General features: G+C 36.7%; 3 protein-coding genes across 3 annotated transcripts; all 3 read left to right on the plus strand.

Moving 5' to 3' along the window:
* The first annotated feature begins 12,382 nt into the window (after nucleotides 1–12,382).
* LOC116194254 (tetraspanin-8-like) lies at nucleotides 12,383–14,577 on the plus strand. The gene is made up of 3 exons (XM_031523017.1): nucleotides 12,383–13,038; nucleotides 13,164–13,329; nucleotides 14,084–14,577. Exons 1-3 carry the CDS (start codon nucleotides 12,698–12,700, stop codon nucleotides 14,396–14,398), a joined length of 822 nt encoding a protein of 273 aa, XP_031378877.1. The 5' UTR covers nucleotides 12,383–12,697; the 3' UTR covers nucleotides 14,399–14,577.
* Nucleotides 14,578–15,579: 1,002 nt separating this feature from the next.
* LOC116193631 (amino acid transporter AVT1I-like) lies at nucleotides 15,580–17,526 on the plus strand. The gene is made up of 4 exons (XM_031522375.1): nucleotides 15,580–15,655; nucleotides 15,737–15,817; nucleotides 16,125–16,732; nucleotides 16,962–17,526. Exons 1-4 carry the CDS (start codon nucleotides 15,580–15,582, stop codon nucleotides 17,478–17,480), a joined length of 1,284 nt encoding a protein of 427 aa, XP_031378235.1. The 3' UTR covers nucleotides 17,481–17,526.
* A 761-nt stretch (nucleotides 17,527–18,287) lies between these two features.
* On the plus strand, nucleotides 18,288–18,771 carry LOC116193632 (tetraspanin-8-like). Its single transcript, XM_031522376.1, has 2 exons — nucleotides 18,288–18,310; nucleotides 18,396–18,771. Exons 1-2 carry the CDS (start codon nucleotides 18,288–18,290, stop codon nucleotides 18,769–18,771), a joined length of 399 nt encoding a protein of 132 aa, XP_031378236.1.
* The last annotated feature ends 971 nt before the right edge of the window (nucleotides 18,772–19,742 follow it).

The raw sequence follows: 19,742 nt of genomic DNA on the forward strand, positions 1-19,742 counted from the left end.
AAGAGCTAAATGGGCTCTGATCCTCGTTTCACAAGGTATGTAGGCGTACATATATTGTGCAGCTCGAGCCCAATTATTTTTCTCCAAAATTATCTTCCAGGGAACTATACTAAATACACATCATCGGCATTAGCTGCAGGAGTGCAAGGGAATGTTGCATTTTTTTCAACAGAAATACCTTGATCAACATCTTTTAGACTTATAGCTCCTTAATCCTCATATTAGCATTGCCGAACCTGCTTGCCAATCCTTCCACGCTGCTAATTGTGTCTTTTGAGTTCAATCAGTCCTTCGATCTCCCAGACTCCTTTGCTGTCTCTTCCAACTGCCTATCTTGAATTATTCTCAATTTGCCGGTCTTTTTTTTGCATGGTCAGTTCTCTCCTTTCTTATCGCTTCTGTATACTGTGCTTGCTCAGCCATATATTTTTCGTTTTCATGTTTCTCCTGTGCCAATCAGACACAACACTTCCATTATCTTCCTTTTGCTAGATCCAGGGACAAAATGTGTGCATGAGTTATATGGATCAACCTCATGATGTGTCCTAAACTCATTTTCTATTGGGAAGTCCTTTTATTCTAACATTTCTTTGCGGATTTCAACATGTCACAAGAAAATAGCAGGGGACTTGAACAAAGCAATGGAGGACTTGATCAGAGCACAATCATTCGGGCTATACAACAATAATTTGAGCGAATGAACATGGTGCTCAATACAATCAATGACCGATTGGAGAGGCACAATGAGCGGATTGACCAATTGCGACAAGCTCCTAATCAGCAACCAAGGAGGAACAATAACTGACAGCCGACACCTACTATTGATCCATTTGATGACCACGAGGAGGGATCCTATGATGATGAGGATGATGTGTCTTCCATTGCCACAATGAGAAGAGCTCGAGGAGCAAGGGCTGAGAGGCCATGGCGCGGACGTGGGAGGCGCCAAGAAAGAGACACTGTTGATCGTAATATGGGATCCATCAAGCTGACCATTCCTCCGTTCCAAGGCAAGAACGATCCTGATGTTTACATCGAATGGGAAAGGAAGGTTGAGCTGGTTTTCGATTGTCACAACTACTCAGAGGAGAAGAAGGTGAAGCTTACAGCTGTGGCATTCACCGACTATGCCATAGTTTGGTGGGATCAATTTACGGTGAGTAGACACCGAAATGGGGAGCGACCTATTGACAATTGGGAGGACATGAAAGCTGTCATGCGGAGGAGGTTTGTCCCATCCCATTACTACCAGGATTTACACTTAAAATTGTAGAATCTTAAGCAAGGGTCTAAGACCGTAGAGGAGTACCACAAGGAGATGGAGATTGCCATGATTCGTGCCAATGTTGAGGAGGACCGAGAGGCAACCATGGCTCGGTTCATTGGTGGATTTAATTGGGAGATTGCCAATATTGTGGAGCTGCACCATTATGTGGAACTTGAAGAATTGGTACACATGGCTATGAAGGTTGAGAGGTCGCTCAAGAAGGGGGGACGATCGTCATCCAAATTCGAATCCTCTAATTCGAATTCGAAGTGGACTTCCAAGTTTGAAGGGGCTACACCTAAATGGGTTGGCTCGAAGCAAGATGAGAAGGCCAAGGGAGACAAGCCCGCAGCCAAGCCATCATCTGATTCTAAGGAGAGGGGTAACTCTTCTTCCCAACCTCAAATAAATCGTGATATAAAGTGCTTTCGTTGTTTGGGTTTTGGTCATTATGCTTCTCAATGCCCGAACAAGAGAGCATGATTATGTTAGATAATGGGGAGATTGAAAGTGCGAGTGATCATGATTTTAAGGAAGTCTTTTCTGAATGTGAAAAAGGGGCATTTGATAAGTTTTATAGGTATGAACGGTATTTGTTTCGTGAGAACAAGCTATGTATTCCACAAAGTTCCATGCGAGAGTTGCTTGTTAGGGAAGCCCATGGGGGAGGTTTAATGGGGCATTTTGGTGTGGCTAAGCCTTAGATGTTTTAAGAGAGAATTTATTTTGGCCACATATGAAGCGAGATGTTGAAAGGATCTGTCTTAGGTGTGTCACATGTAAGAAAGCTAAGTCTAAGATTCAACCTCATGGACTTTGCATGCCTTTGCCCGTTCCTGGTCATCCATGGACTGATGTATCAATGGATTTTGTTTTGGGTTTCCCTAGGACTAAGAATGGTAAGGATTATATCTTTGTAGTAGTGGATCGTTTTTCAAAGATGACTCATTTTATTCCTTGTAAGAAGACGGATGATGCTACTCATGTGGCGAATCTTTTCTTTAGGGAAGTAGTGCGTTTGCATGGCATTCCTAGAACCATTGTAAGTGATCGTGATGTTAAGTTCCTAAGTCACTATTGGCGTGTTCTGTGGGTAAATTGGGAACAAAGCTATTGTTTTCTACCACTTGCCACCCATAAACTGATGGGCAAACAGAGGTTGTGAATCGAACATTAGGAACTTTGCTGCGAGTTGTTATTAAAAGGAACTTGAAAAGTTGGGAAGATTGCATTCCATTCATTGAGTTTGCATATAATCGGGCCATGCATTCTTCTATTAAGTTTTCTCCCTTTGAGGTTGTTTATGGCTTTAATCCACTAACCCCATTGGATTTAACTCCATTGCCTATTGGTGAGATTGTTAGCCTTGATGGAAAGCGTAAGGCAGAATTGGTGAAGAAGATCCATGAAAAGGTAAGGAACCACATCTTGCACAAGAATGAGCAAGTTACAACTCGAGCCAACAAGGGAAGAAAGCATGTCACTTTCGAACCGGGAGATTGTGTTTGGGTTCATTTCAGGAAGGAGAGGTTTCCAAGCCAAAGGAAATCAAAGCTGAATCCGCGAGAAGATGGACCATTCCAAGTCTTAGAAAAGATTAATGACAATGCATACAAGCTCGATTTGCTGGGTGAGTATCAAGTGAGTTCTACATTTAATGTTTCTAATCTTTCTCTCTTTGATGTAGGCGCAAATTCGAGGACGAATCCTTTTGAAGAATGAGGGAATTATAGGGTTGAGCCGGACTCCGAGCATGATGACAAGTTGCATATTTCTACCGGACCGGACACCAGTGCACGTGCCAAAAAATTGGAGCAAGCCTTGCAGAACTTATGGACGCATATTCGGAAAGAGGCACGCAGTTCGAGAGACGAACGAGTCGACTCGGGGCTGATTTTGGTCATCAAAAGTGCTGGACCTCATCAGTACACATCGGGGCATTAAAGGATGACCACAATTACCTCAAATCTAGTTGGAATGCCTTCTAAAAGACGACCACTAACATTTGGCCGAATTTTCAACCAAACATTAATGACCACTCTTGTTGGTTGACTTATTCAATGTTTTTCTCTTTTCCTATGCTAGGAACTTGTGCTTTCCTTAGTTGTCTTCAGATTACAAGAGCATTATAAGCTCTTCCTTATGTTATTTTTCAGAACTTTATGCCATAGCTACGGGGTCAATATTCTCACACAAGTTAGAAAATGGCTGAAAGTTCTGACAAATAACCTAAGGAAGAGCTTATAATGCCATTGTAATCTGAAGACAACTAAGGAAAGCACAAGTTCCTAGCATAGGAAAAGAGAAAAACATTGAATAAGTCAACTAACAAGAGTGGTCATTACTGTTTGGTTGAAAATTCGGCCAAATGTTGGTGGCCATCTTCTAGAAGGCATTCCAACCAGATTTGAGGTAGTTGTGGTCATCCTTTAATGCCTCGATTTGTACTGATGAGGTCCAGAACTTTTGATGACCAAAATCAGCCCCGAGTCAACTTGTTCGTCTCTCAAACTGCATGCCTCTTTCCGAATATGCGTCCATAAGTTCTGCAAGGCTTGCTCCAATTTCTTGGCACGTGCTCTGGCGACCAGTCCGGTAGAAATATGCAACTTGTCCTCATGTTCGGAGTCCGGCTCAACCCTATCACGAAGTGACAAGACCCAGTGAAGATCCTTTTCAAGTCTAAGATGCTTCAGCGTTGTCAGCCACTTCCACATCCCTCACCAATGCTCCTCCTTCTCACCACCACAGGGCGGCTTTTGTACGAATTAGCCAAGATAAGGATGGGGATTCTCCCTTTCAATGTGATTTTGATTTAGAGCTATATAATTGTATCCTTTGCCTACGATTTTCGAATATTATTCTGCCTGTCCTGAAAATTGTCGTAGTTATGGTCTACAGCGAACTCAATTGAAAATATTTGAAGCAACAGATAGAATTGTTGATGCTCTGTTAAAAATCTAATTCTAGAAATAACTATACAAAACTTAGAATGAAGTATACATTATTTGTGCATCATTGTAGGTCTGTTGAGCTAATTTTACTTGACAGGGACGAGATCCAGAATCTTAGGAGAGCGCGTGGGCAAAATTGTTGGAAGAAACTACGTGTTACCCCCAAAAACAAAGAGGTATCACTGTTCATAGTGTCATTGATGAAGGGTCATCTTCTCATATGAAGAGATTGCTTTGTTTGTGAAATCTTCCTGAGACAGCTACATATAATTTTTCAGTAGAATTTTTGGACATTCGGTTAGCTTAGATGCACATTAGTGAAATAATTATATTTTGGATTTGTCAAATAAAATAGCATCTTAGCTCGCTTTGAATATTTCTTTTTGCCAACGTCAAGTTTCTACTTTTATCAGCTCTAATAAATTTTTGGGAATAGTTAAATTTGGGAAGTCATTTTTCTGATTATACATTTACATTTATTACATAATAAAACCCTATAATATCTCAATACATGACAAAATAAAATGTCCATTAATAATTATTGTATAACTTATATATATAGCATCATTAAAAATTAATTGACTTTTGTGAACGGATATTTAAAATCAATGATAGGAGAACTTTATCACTTAGTGGCTAACTCAACTAGACTGAAATAGTCATTATTCATTGGGATTCTGGATATTATTGCTCACACGAAAAAAAAGTTACTCCAATAATTTGAAATAATATTAAATAATGAAAAACATAGACTCCAAACTGTGGAATGCAGGTTGATACAAACAGAGGAAACAAATAGAGACATCGCAACGTTCAAAGCACGTGGTCATTCAACTAGTAACAACAAAATTACAAGACCAACTTCTTATATAAAATTACAAGACCAGCTTCTTAACATAACATTTTTGGTGGATTTCAAATCAAAGCATGCTCTACAAGAAATAATCATTGAAGCTCTTTTATTTCTTTCAACATATCTGAACTCTGGTACGAGCCAAGACAAGATAAATGCGCAATCAGGAAATGACTTTTGAAAGAGCACTCACGGGATCAGTGAAGTATTTCTCATTCTCCTCGTCTATGTACTTGACATATTGCCCTTCTTCATTATCAAACACTCACAGGCTTAATTATGTCTAAAAGTGCATAGGCAAACAGAAGTTTCTCCTCAAGAAGAACAAAATACCACACTTAAAAGGACAATAGTGCTATACCTTGTGATATTTGGCAAATCCCCCACTCATAGAACACCATTAATTACTTTGACCTCTAGAGAATGAGAAATACAAAACTCCCTCTGATGCCTTCCTCAGAACCTTGAGGCAACCCAATGGAAGAGTTGCAAGTAATCTTTTCTTGAAGAATTTGTGAGAGGAAGCCAAATGCCAAGTTATCTTAGCAAAAAAAAAAAAAACTCCTTGGATCACAAAAATCAGAGCACGAGGAGAAGGCCTCCCCAAAAATACTGGCTAACGAGCTATGCACATGAGCAAAATGAAAAATATCAAAGTGATTGATCTAAAAAAAAAATAATCAATAAAATTATTGAAGGAATAGCAAATGTCCAAATTAAGAAACACGCCGCTGCCATGTTTTATTAAAAAAAGAAAAGAAAAGATGGAAACGAGAATGGGACAAGAACTATAATTTGGCCCAGTAACATTCATAATTGAACGATTGTGAAAATCTGTTCAGAGGCCATTTATCCCGACCACCTTGACGTGAGCATTGGGACATAAAGCACAGTTGTTGTAGCACCCAAGGCATGTGCCAGCCCTTTATTGTTAAGCATATAATGCATTGTGACGATATAAATATTGAAAGACATTCTAGTCCGAATGTGGCTGCTCTTTTTCAATAAGAGACATCAACCAATGGCATAAGCAGTGAGAGACCGATGGTAAGGGCATACTGCTACAATCATGACAAGCAACACATAAACATAAACACTGAGAACGAACAAAAATTTATCACATTAAAATAAAAAAGACCATACTTTGAATCGGAAGATAACTTTTTTCTAGCAAGTTTCTATGACAATAAGTTAGGACCAGAAAAATAGGAACAAAGTCCAACTAACTTTAACAAATAAAATGCTTGATTGAAGTAAAAATATGCATTATTTTTCATTGGACAAGTTGAATAATTATGTAAGTGGCAAGTGCATATGTAAAATATGCAGGAGTCCAATGTAAGCAAAATAAAAGCAAGAGCCATATTTATTCTGAGCAAAATAACATATGTAGAAGTCATTTCGATGTTGAACTAATTACGTCAGTCAAATAAATTTACTACTAACTTGCTGCTCTGTACAATATAAGAGGATTTTGGCATTTTTCTAATCCAATTAAAACAAGATCATGGTGCGCAACCTCTAACATAAAAGGATGGACTACCTACTCAATGAAAACATAAATGTACAAGAACGAAGATGAGAAAAAATTGATAATGAAGACGTTCCGTCTCTCATTCTTCCCATTACAATGAATTTGAGTGAAATAGCAAGTGTACTGTAAAATTAAACATGATATATCATAGCAAGTGCAGAGTGTTTGATGAGAGATATAGCTGAGAAATGCGTTTATTTATGAACAAGATATTGAAAGTTTTCAAAGATATAATAATAAAGCGACAGTAACATCTATCCCAATAAGCAGTGACAAAAAAAAAATGCAAATAGAACTCTTATGATATATAAGCAACCTCGGGGACAAGCCATGTCGTAAAACAAGTATTGTTCTTCATAATTAGATCTGCAGTCATTATTTGAGGGATTTTCAACACCAAAGCCATATGTGCAATTTACACAGGAGGAACAATTGGAGTATTTAATCGAGCACTTTGTATGCGTCATGTTGCTAAAGCGGAATCAATCAATCAAATTTCATAAGCAAACATCGGAAAAGCAGAGAGTATCTTAAATGGATAGTGAGCATGAACAAGAAGCAAAGAGGAAGAAATGAGAAAAGAAAGGCAGAATCAACAATGTAAATGGGCCCGAAAGCGAGCGCCATGGCTGTGGGCAAACATTGATTCGGACAAAAGAAAGGCAAGAACAAGCAGCCAAGAAGTGACAATTCAAGTGAGAGGGGGGCAGGAGTGCAATAGTGGCAGAATCCAGCGACTGTTTCAGCACACGGTAGACCATGGCTAATTGTCTTGTGAGAGGTTGCCACGGAAGAGGGTGTGAAAGAGAGCGTAGGGACGCTTCCCTCGCTAATCCCTCGCTAATAGCAAGGGATCAACAAGATTTAGCTATGGAATTGCGAGTCCATTCCCACACTTCCCTCGCTAATCCTTCGCTAATAGCAAGGGATTAACAAGATTTAGCTATGGAATTGCGAGGTCCGTTCCCTCGCTAAAGACGACATAAAAAAAATGCCTCGGTTTGCTCTGCGAGGGATTAGTAATCCCTCACTAAAGCCACAATGCGAAAGTATTCCCTCGCTAATTCCCTTCATAAAAAAAAAAAAATTGAACCCGCCTTTGTTTTCTGCCTTTCCTTTGTCATTCCCAATCTCGAAGCCGAGACCTCCCCACCCCAACTACCGCCTCTCACCCTGTTTATGTCAATCTTCTTAACCGTCCAGCCATATCGAACATCACTTGTCATGTTTCTACACTTAATTATATTTATATTACTTATAGTTTTTTACAAAAAATATTAATATTATGTATTTTTAATTCCCTAATATTATGTTAATCTTCGTATGCCTAATATTTTTATAACTTCCACTAAAATGATTATTGTTTCTATCATCGTCGTCGTCATCATCATCATCATATTTATCATCATCATCATCATCATCATTATTATTATTATTATTATTATTACCATTACCATACCATTATTATTATTATTATTATTAAGCCAAATCTATATATCTATATATAGTATATAAAGCCTGCAGCAATCGCCGAAGGTTGCCACCTATGTACATTTGGTAAAATAGTGCTTTCTCATGTCTATGTTAATTAGTGATATGCATTTAATACATATTGTGAATAACATAATTTTAATAGCATAAATATTCAATATTATAATTAAAGAGAAACTAACTATTAAAAAGTTATGAATTTTGAAATAATTTAAAAGCATATACTTTTCTGTCTTATGTAAGTAAAAGATATATTGAATTTATTTTAGTACTTTAAAGTGAAATAATTTACAAATTTAAGTTAAAACTCAAAATATATAAATTTTGATTTCAAAATAATTAAACGTTTTGTACTTTACTATCTTACATATGTAAAAATATATCCAAGTTCAACTTAGTATATTATAGTAAAATAATTACAAAGTTAAGTTAAAATCTAAAATAAATTAATATTATAATTTAAAAGAGACTAATTATTTAAAAAATGTGAATTTTGTAATAATCTAAAGTCATATACTTTACTATTTTATGCACATGAAAGATATATTAAATTTTTAATTTAGTATATTCCAGTGAAATAATCAACAAAATAAAAATAAAAATAAAAATAAGTAAATGTATTCAATATTATAATTAAAAATAAACTAATTATTCAAAAAACATGAACATAATATACTTTACTCTTATAATAGAGTAAAAGGATTTGCAAGTTTAAGTCAAAATTCAAAATAAAGATTATATTCCATATTATAATTAAAAAGAAATTAATTATTAAAAAATTATGACTTTTGTAACAATATAAAATTATATACTTCAGTGCAATCTTTTGAATGTAAAAAATGTCAAATTTTAACATAGTATATTAGGGTGAAATAATTATAAATACAATTTAAACTCAAAAGAAACGTAAAATTTTGTACTATAAATAGTTATTCAAAATCATACATTTTTAAAATTCGGTAAATTTATATACTTTACTATTCTACGCAAAAATATGCTGAATTTTAATTTATTATATTAAAGAAAAATAAAAATGAAGTTTTCACAACTAATCACTTGGTCAAAAATATAAACAGATATTTAGGAAACTAATAACATTTTTAATTTTCATTTAAAAACTAAATACATGTTGAAATTAAATTGTCTCATTACTAAAATAGTAGATAATTTTAATTAGAACTCTAAGTAAACTAAAATTATTTGAGTTTAAAATTTTATGATTGATTTATTATTATTTAGATGATGTGAGATTTAGAAATCAAAGTGACTTTTAAAATTATGATGTAAAAAATTTATAAGTTTCTTTAAGAAGCTGCAAATCTAATTATTTGCCATAGTTTTAATTAAAATAAACTTATTAATTATATTATATTAATGCATTTAGAAAATTTATAAATTTAGATATAGTATTTTAATAAAGTTAGTTTATCGTGTTATATTTAAGAAATATTATATATTAAATGTTAATTTGAAAGTTATCATGAAATAAATTATAAACTTACTAATATTTATCAAATTAAACTAGAATCTATCATAAACAAGAATTCAGCACAAACCGCAGGTGGATTGACTAATATATAATTGCTAGAGACATTGCCATTGAATGCCATTTGTCAAAAAATTTGAAATGAGAACTTTTCATTCACTGACTCTTCGTATATCTAATGTTTTTGTAAATGCAAGTTTCAAAATAACTCACATAAGACTAAGTAAATTTAATAAATTAACAGAAAATATATAAACTAATCATAAATTAATTAACACTTTTTTACGACTGAGTTAAGTAACAAAAATATTCTAATAGATAACAATCTCATGCATTGCACGGGTGGGTGGATAGTTTTCTTTATTCACAATAATCGAATTTGAGACTGTGCACCGATCCACATGAAATAGACCACGTTGGTTCAGTTAATCAGGGACGGTAAAATATGCATCAAACTAGATTCATCCATCTAATTTAGCCATATTTAATCTAAAATTAGTTTAATTATAAGCATCGCTAATACAATGATGATGTAATAAACTAATAATAAATTAATTAACGTATTTTTATAACCGTGTTAAATAATAAAAATATAATAATAGATAACAATCTAAAGCAATGTGTGGGTGGGTGGCCAGTTTTCTTTATTCACAAGAATCGAATCTAAGAATGTACATCGATCCACATGAAGCAGACCACGTCCGTTAAATTAACCAAGGACGGTTTATGCCACTCACACAATACATAATACACATCGAACTAGATTCATCTGTCTACTTCAGGCATATATTCAATCTAAATTTAATTTAATTATAAGCATCCTAATACAATGATGATGTAATAAACTAATCATCAATTAATTAACATATTTTTACAACCGAGTTAAATAACAAAAATATACTAATAGATAACAATCTCGCACAATGCGGGGGTGGGTGGCTAGTTTTATTTATTCACAAGAATTGAATCTAAGACTGTGCACTAATCCACCTGAAGTAGATCACGTTCGTTCAATTAATCAGGGACGGTCTATGCCACTCACATAGTACATAATACGCATCGAACTAGATCCATCTGTCTAATTCAAGCATATTTAATCTAAATTTAATTTAATTATAATCACAGCTAAAATAATGATGACGTAATAAACTAATCATAAATTAATTAACATATTTTTACAACCGAGTTAAATAACAAAAATATACTAATAGATAACAATCTCGCATAATGCGCAGGGTGGTGGCTAGTTTTCTTTATTCATAAAAATTTAATTTAAGACTGCGCACTGATCCATCTGAAATAGACAACATTCATTCAATTAACCAAGGACGGTCTATGCCACTCACATACTACGCATCGATTTAGATTCATTTCTCTAATTCAGGCATATTTAATCTAAGTTTAATTTAATTATAAGCACACCTAATACAATGATGATGTAACGGACACATATCATTTTAACAATTTGAGAAATACTTTAAATATCTATGTCCACATGTTAACTGAGCGAATATATATATCTTTGTTTCTCTCTATGTATATTTTATATATTGGGGTAATTAAATTAAATATATATAATAATTGATATAATGTGGCGTCATCGGAAAATGTTAAAAGCAAGAAAGAACAGTGAGAGTAATTGCCTACTATTCCTTAATTGATTTAAATGGTTCGATATTTATTACTCTTAAATAAGATCTTTAGTTCGAATTTTGAGAATAGAGAAAATTCAGGTTATGAAATATTTACTCCGTAGTGGATCGATCTCTTCGAATGAATTAATCGAAACCTATTAAATTTATGGGTACGGAAGTATAAAAAGAAAAAGAAAAAGAAAAAAAAGAAAAGGTCATTGCCTTTTCTCTGTACTTAAATGCGGTTTGACCTGGCACGTACTCCAATCTTGTTTTTATTTATGTAAGCACGCTATCCAGCAAAAAAAATATTCTGCAAAAAAACACGCTTTACCTCAAGTCGTTGACCAACTCAAGTGGACTTAAGCGCCCGTTCGATCTTTACATTTCGACACCTGGGGTTATTAGTTTTCCAGTATGGTTCCCATTCTTTTAGTTCAGTTTAATTTAATTTAATGTATGCTAATTCACGTTCTTCGCGAACTAATTAAAGACTTGGACTCTAAAATTGAACTGATAACTACAGCATCGCTAGAAAGCAAAATAGAAGGACAAAGAAAAGGTCCAAAAACAATAAATTGCATGAGATTCTCCTTAATATTAGTTTTTCAAAATAGACAATATAACAGTAAAATCTAAATTATTTCTTAATGAAAATATCAGTATTTGAAATTCAAATTCATCATGAGCACAACCTTATCGAAATCTGCAAAAATATTCAATAAAGAGGTGTCGGCCTATTATTCGAAAATATCTTGAAAAAAAAAACATATAAAAGAGATTCGAAACTCTCACTAAAAGCACATAGCACACTATGGTCTGAAAAGAGTCGTTGTCTGAACATGATATATCCCGAACTCTCAAAAGAAGAAAAAAAATCAAAAGTTACTGAAAGCACGTTGTGATTCAGATAAAGCCGATATTCAAGCAATATCAGTCTATACCAATAAACTGAGAGCATATGTCGCGGTCATAGAAGGAAAAAAAAATAAAGCAAAAGAATAAAATGGAGATTGAGAAATAAATTATTGAGAATCAAGTAAAGGATATTTGGAAATTTTGGCCTATGAGAACAAAAAAAAAAGAAGAGAAGATAAATGATAATATTTTGTATGATCCTCAACGGTAAACTCTTCAAACGGAGACTCGGCCCCCGTGAACTTCTACGGAACAGAGTCCACGCCCCTCCCCGCCGAACATATGCGCCAATTAGATTACGCGTCCGGCGCGTGCAGTTGTAACCTTCGCCACCCCCTTTCTTCTCACCCTCCGCTATACAAATATTAAATCAATCTGTAACCAACCAAGAAACTTCATCACAGCCACCAGACCTTCACATCTCAGTCCTCATCCTTAGTGCTTCCTGGGTATTTCACCCGTGATCGCATCGCATCATCGGTGATCGGATCGCTACATAGGCAGTTCGGTCATAGCATTACCAGTGTTACTTCCATAGATTTTTGCGTGAAGAGGGAGGGATGGTGAGGGCGAGCAACAACCTGGTGGGGTTACTCAACCTCGTAACGTTCCTCCTCTCAATCCCGATCCTCGGGGCCGGGATATGGCTCGCGCAGAAGGCCAGCAACGACTGCGAGAGGTACCTGGAGAAGCCTGTCATCGTGATCGGGGTCTTCCTCATGCTGGTCTCCCTCGCAGGGCTCATCGGGTCCTGCTGCCGCGTCTCATGGCTCCTCTGGATCTACCTCCTCGTCATGTTCCTACTCATCGTCATCCTCTTCTGCTTCACGATCTTCGCCTTCGTCGTGACCAACAAAGGGGCCGGGGAGGCCTTATCGGGAAAAGGGTACAAGGAATACAGGTAAATCTGATATGCACCTCTCCATTCAAGCTTGAAAAATATCATGTGATGCGATCTACGTGCTAATGACTTTCTGATCCTTAATTGTCGCATATTCATTCGGTTGATCTCGATCACATATATAGGTTAGGGGATTACTCGAATTGGTTGCAAAAGAGAGTGAACAACACGAAGAACTGGAACAAGATTAAGAGCTGCTTGATCGAGAGCAAGGTCTGCTCTAGCTTCTCCGACAAGTACCTCAATGACACCGTCGAAAGGTTCTACTCCGAGCATTTGTCCTCACTTCAGGTTTGTTTCCAGCTCCCCTTTGATTTTCACCCCTCTAGTCGTAGTTCTTATCAAGATACGGATCAAGGGCGACTGATATGATTAGCTTTTGCTCTTGTTCTTCTGAATCGTGACTATCGACTACGATCGATGCAAATGTACAGTTGGTATGATTTCATTATGAAAAAAAGTCATCGTTGCGTTAGTTTTATCATCGAGACTATCGGTCAGGAATGACTAGATGGCTAAGATGGAGTTGAATTCATCAATCAATATAGTATATGAAAAATTTCTTAGAAGTTAGAATAAAATATTTAAAGATGTAATTCATCGAAATTTCATTTTTGGGATCAATCATATTTGGTATCCCTCACCAATATAGCACATAAATATATGTTCATAGATACAGGAATCGGGTTATACGTGACAGATTTAAATATTTAAAAATGCTTTCATTTATTTCGCGGACCCACTTGATAGAGCCTACTTGCACTAGTAAAATATCTGGTGGGGCAGGCAAAAGCCAAATGAAATTGGAACCAATTAAACTGCAGATTCAGGACATTGGTGGCGATTTGTGTAATATTTATTATTTAGAACATCGAAGGATGCCACTGCAATTGACCACAAAGTACAGGGGACTTCCGTGCAATAACCTTTTGTTCCTGTTAAGTGATCTTGCATTGGCAATTTGGATTTCGATTTGGTATTGATAGGTATGTTTGTTGCTTCTTGATGTCTCATGCTCAGTTGATTTCAATTCTGAATACTGCAGTCAGGCTGCTGTAAGCCATCGAATGACTGTAATTTCACATATGTGAGCCCGACAGTGTGGAACAAGCCCGCTGATGGGGTCTACACTAACCCAGACTGCAGCTCCTGGGACAACAGCTCGAGTGTCTTGTGCTATGACTGCCATTCCTGCAAGGCTGGCCTCCTTGACAACATCAAGAGCGACTGGAAGAAAGTCGCCATTGTCAACATCGTATTCCTCATATTCCTCATCATTGTCTACTCTATCGGATGCTGCGCGTTCAGAAACAACAGGCACGACAACTCCTACGGTTATGGGGGAGGATGGAAGAGGTAGATACGCCTGTTGGGACAGACCAAATCATGAGAACCGGTTCGGTTTCATGCTCTTGCTTTAGAATTGACCCTATCGGTATCGGATTATTATGTTTCTTGTACAGCACCTTGACCTCGTCTTGGATTTTCTGCCGTACTATGACGCATTGGTATTTAATTAAAGTTGCTGCATTTCATACATGTCTGCTCAATTAAGCTTATTTCCGACTCCATCCTAACAGGTAAAAATCTAAGATGCGTTTCAATAGGATTTTTTTTTATTCCAGAAATATATACTATTCGACACGTTATTTACAACGAATTCAATTCTGGGACTCCGGGATTTTATTCAGCCTATTCTACAGCAGATAATACTCCCAGAATTGCCCTATGAGATCTAACAGCTAGCCGAATTGGAGATGAAATCTTGATCGATGCTACAGTTTTTTAACAAATCAAACAAACGCGTCAATATTTAAATGCCTAGCTACTTCCGAAAATTGACCTAAACATGGTTCTTTCTCTAATCCGGTCAATCTAATCCAAAGTATAAGAATAAAAATAAAACAGACCAAAAACTTGTGGTGGGACCAATGCTGCCAAATGCAAAAGCAATGTGACTAAGATGGCCCTGGGGCATTTATATTTTCCCTGAACAAGCATATACATGGTCGACTGATTAAGAAATTGAGATGTGTGGAAAAAAAAATCGAGGAGCAAATAAAAATATGGTACATTAGTAAACGGAGGACAGATCGAGGCAGATATTAGCACCATGCAGTAGGCTGAAAATATCTTTTGTGAAAATATCTTGTGATGGATAAAGATAGCGAATCAATTTTGTATTTTAAATACTGAAATACCCTTCCACCTATTTTGATGCTCCTTCAACTGATCTGTTCTTCGGATCTTTCTATATTAACCATCTGTCCTATCATCATCCACAATCAATTAGTTCGAAAGAAGAAGCAAAGAGAAAAATGAGATCAACATACATGTAGACAAGAAAAATCGCCTTTCATATGAGATCAAAAAATCTAGAATTCAATTCTCATCGGGGGATGTGCTCTTCTCTCTCTATCTACTCACCTTTTAGAAGCAAAGAAATTATCAGAGACCGCTCTTGATCGCTATTTCAAAACCCCTTGCTTGAGTCACCAATCCAATATTTTCCCATCGACGACCACGAACCATCGAGTGAGAATGTGCATTGCTGCTCCCAGCAAAAAAGAAGTCAGCTTTCTCAAGACCTGCATCAATGGCATCAACACTCTATCAGGTCTATTAATCTCCTCTGAAGATTCAAATCTTTTATGAAACTTCCCATTGTTTTATTGATTAGCTCTTCTTTTCATGTTAGATTGCATTCACGTTGATTTAGGGTTTGCGGTGATGAGACTTATGTATAACAATATAACAACCCTCTGTGAATCTGAAAGATGTACGTTGCCCGCTTCTTTTCTGTAGTAAATCAAATTATATTCAAGTGTTCTATATAATTATATCTAACCGACGATGAAAATGTAAAGAACTCGAATATTTTGGTGAGATTTGCTTTTGTGTGATGAAAATAGAATAAGAATGTTACTTGATTGTTAAATTGTGTAGTAGGCGCACTTCTTGCAATTATCTTGAAAATAAATCGATCGTGCACGAAATCACCATTCCCACGAAGGCACGAGTAAATCTTGACTGATGTACGCACAACCAAGAAACACTAACTGAATTGTTAATCACTCTCTTTGCAGGCATAGGCATCTTATCAGTCCCCTATGCTCTATCGTCAGCTGGTTGGTTAAGCCTTCCCCTATTAATTGTGATCGCGGTCTGTGCTTACTTCACAGGCAACTTACTCCGCCGGTGCCTTGACTCTGACCCTGAAATCTCCAGTTACTCTGACATTGCTGGTCATGCATTCGGGCGGAAAGGATGGATTATAGCATCCATTATCATATGCCTTGAGCTCTACCTAGTGGCAACAGGATTCCTTATACTTGAAGGCGATAACATGAACAAATTATCCCCCAACTTTCAACTAAAACTCGGGCGACTGAAAATCGAGGGGAGGCATGCCTTTGTTATTATCTCGGGGTTGATCATATTGCCCTCCGTGTGGCTAAATGACTTGGGCGTCTTGTCATATATTTCGGCTGGAGGGGTTTTATCATCACTAGTTATCGTGATTTGTGTTCTCTTAGTCGGCTTCACGAGAGAAGTTGGGTTTCACCCTGAGCAGAAGGTGATCAGCTTGAGGGGAATGCCCCTAGCATTGAGCTTGTACACATTTTGCTATGGAGCTCATGCTGTTTTCCCCACTATATATTCTTCCATGAACAAGAAAGGACAGTTCTCAAAGGTAAATTATTGAAACTAGAGAGGCCTTGTATCCGTTGGTTTTGTTATCTTTGAGCTGTCCAATTCGCCTATACATATGGGTTGATCTTGTCAAGGGAAACTCGCGCAACATCTTCATACATATATATTCTCTATGTATATCGAGTATCCATGTTTTTCTTCCTTGTGTTTTCATTGTTGGGATTTCAGGGAATCACTTACATGATTCCTCATTTCTTTTTCTTGTGCAGGTCTTGTGGCTGAGTTTCTTTGTTTGCACAACAATCAACTTCTTGATGGCCGTGATAGGCTACCTTATTTACGGACACAACGTTCAGCCCCAGATAACCCTAAACCTTCCCACTGAGAAGTTCGCGTCAAAGGTTGCGATATACACCACACTGGTCGGCCCAATTTCAAAATACGCTCTCACGATAATGCCAATCGCATCTGCCTTGGAGAGCTTGCTGCCTCTAAAGTATAGAAACAGGAAGTTGATCCGAATTATGATCAACACAGCTCTACTCGTCAGCAACGTGGTTCTGGCAATTGCATTCCCCTCCTTCCAGAGTCTTGCATCACTCATCGGGGCAATCATGATAGTGCTTGTCTCTTTCGTGATCCCTTGCGTTTGCTACGTGAAGATCTTCGAAGTATACCGGAGTTGGGGAACAGAGCTGTTAGGTATCTCAGTGTTGATATTCTTGGCAATCTTTGTTGGGGTTTCTGGTACTTACTCATCTATAGTTCAAACCATACATGATGCTTAGGTTACCTGAGAAAGGCTTCTCTCAAGGGGCCGTTTGGATTCAGAGTTAAAATTACTTTGATTTTGATTTTGATTTTGATTGTAGAAAATGACAAATGAGATGTGATTATAAATTTGACTTGGGAAACGTGTATTTTTGTTGTATAGTATGTTGAGTTAAAATTAAAGTTAAAGTTAAAATCAAATTTCTCTCAATCCAAACGGGAGATTCCTATGTATGGAACATTGACCATTACCGATGTGCTTATTGCTTTACATGCAGACCTCCCGTCTTTGCTTCAATTCTTATATCGATTCTGTCTCGAGGGACATACCAAATCTAGCACCAGTTGAGAAAATTTTGTTCCAACTCCCCTTTGATTTTCACCCCTCTAGTCGTAGTTCTTATCAAGATATGGTTGCGTTAGTTTTATCATCGAGACCATCGGTCAGGAACGACTAGACGGCTAAGATGGAGTTGAATTAATCAATCAATACAAGTATATGAAAAATTTCTTAGAAGTTAGAATAAAATATTTAAAGATGTAAATCATCGAAATTTCATTTTTGGGATCAATCATATTTGGTATCCCTCATCAATATAGCACATAAATATATGTTCACAGATATAGAATCGGGCTGTATGTGACAGATTTAAATATTTAAAGATGCTTTCATTTATTTCGCAGACCCACTTGATAGAGCCTACTTGCACTAGTAAAATATCTGATGGGGCAAGCAAAGCCAAATGAAATTGGAACCAATTAAACTGCAGATTCGGGACATTGGTGGCGATTTGTGTAATATTTATTATTTAGAACATCGAAGGATGCCACTGCAATTGACCACAAAGTACAGGGGACTTCCGTGCAATAACCTTTTGTTCCTGTTAAGTGATCTTGCATTGGCAATTTGGATTTCGATTTGGTATTGATAGGTATGTTTGTTGCTTCTTGATGTCTCATGCTCTGTTGATTTCAATTCCGAATACTGCAGCAGGCTGCTGTAAGCCATCGAATGACTGTAACTTCACATACGTGAGCCCGACAGTGTGGAACAAGCCCGCTGATGGGGTCTACACTAACCCAGACTGCAACTCCTGGGACAACAGCTCGAATGTTTTGTGCTATGACTGCCATTCCTGCAAGGCTGGCCTCCTTGACAACATCAAGAGCGACTGGAAGAAAGTCGCCATCGTGAACATCGTATTCCTCATATTCCTCATCATTGTCTACTACTCTATCGGATGCTGCGCGTTCAGAAACAACAGGCACGACAACTCCTACGGTTATGGAGGAGGATGGAAGAGGTAGATACGCCTGAAACACTGTTGGGACAGACCAAATCATGAGAACCAGTTCGGTTTCATGCTCTTGCTTTAGAATTGACCCTATCGGTATCGGATTATTATGTTTCTTGTACAGCACCTTGACCTCGTCTTGGATTTTCTGCCGTACTATGACGCATTGGTATTTAATTAAAGTTTGTTGCTGCATTTCATACATGTCTGCTCAATTAAGCTTATTTCCGACTCCATCCTAACAGGTAAAAATCTAAGATGCGTTTTAATAGGCTTTTTTTTATTCCGGAAATATATACTATTCGACACGTTATTTACAACGAATCCAATTCTGGGACTCCGGGATTTTATTCAGCCTATTCTACAGCAGATGATACTCCCAGAATTGCCCTATGAGATCTAACAGCTAGCCGAATTGGAGATGAAATCTTGATCGATGCTACAGTTTTTTAACAAATCAAACAAACGCGTCAATATTTAAATGCCGAGCTAGATCAGAAAATTGACCTAAACATGGTTCTTTCTCTAGTCCGGTCAATCTAATCCAAAGTATAAGAATAAAAATAAGACAGACCAAAAACTTGTGGTGGGACCAATGCGGCCAAATGCAAAACCAATGTGACTAAGAGGGCCCAGGGGCATTTATATTTTCCCTGAACAAGCATATACGTGGTCGACTGATTAATAAATTGAGATGTGTGGGAAAAAAAATCGAGGAGCAAATAAAAATATGGTACATTAGTGATGCAGCAGACGACGTGACAAATCGGTATCTCAAGAAAAACAGGTTCTAACGACCCTGTCTCGATGGAATTAACATCTGGAACCAAACGGGAAATTTTATGGTCTCAAACATGCAATTTTATGTTATTTGGGCGTTTTTACATATTTTAGAAAAAAAATTTATTTCTTTCGTCGCAATTCCCTAAAATAGTTTATTTCCTTTGTCCTAAAATAATTTATTTCCTCTGTTGCAATTTCATT

The sequence above is a fragment of the Punica granatum genome, chromosome 2, assembly GCF_007655135.1.
Source record: "Punica granatum isolate Tunisia-2019 chromosome 2, ASM765513v2, whole genome shotgun sequence".
Lineage (NCBI taxonomy): Eukaryota > Viridiplantae > Streptophyta > Magnoliopsida > Myrtales > Lythraceae > Punica > Punica granatum.

Coding starts and splice junctions, on each gene's coding strand:
- LOC116193632 (XM_031522376.1), top strand. CDS start 18,288: ATGCCACTGCAATTGACCACAAA. Junction 18,311..18,395: donor CCACTGCAATTGACCACAAA/GTACAGGGGACT, acceptor TGGTATTGATAG/GTATGTTTGTTGCTTCTTGA.
- LOC116193631 (XM_031522375.1), top strand. CDS start 15,580: ATGTGCATTGCTGCTCCCAGCAAAAAAGAAGTCAGCTTTCTCAAGACC. Junction 15,656..15,736: donor TGGCATCAACACTCTATCAG/GTCTATTAATCT, acceptor TTTTCATGTTAG/ATTGCATTCACGTTGATTTA. Junction 16,733..16,961: donor AGAAAGGACAGTTCTCAAAG/GTAAATTATTGA, acceptor TTTCTTGTGCAG/GTCTTGTGGCTGAGTTTCTT.
- LOC116194254 (XM_031523017.1), top strand. CDS start 12,698: ATGGTGAGGGCGAGCAACAACCTGGTGGGGTTACTCAACCTCGTAACG. Junction 13,039..13,163: donor AAAGGGTACAAGGAATACAG/GTAAATCTGATA, acceptor TCACATATATAG/GTTAGGGGATTACTCGAATT. Junction 13,330..14,083: donor AGCATTTGTCCTCACTTCAG/GTTTGTTTCCAG, acceptor TGAATACTGCAG/TCAGGCTGCTGTAAGCCATC.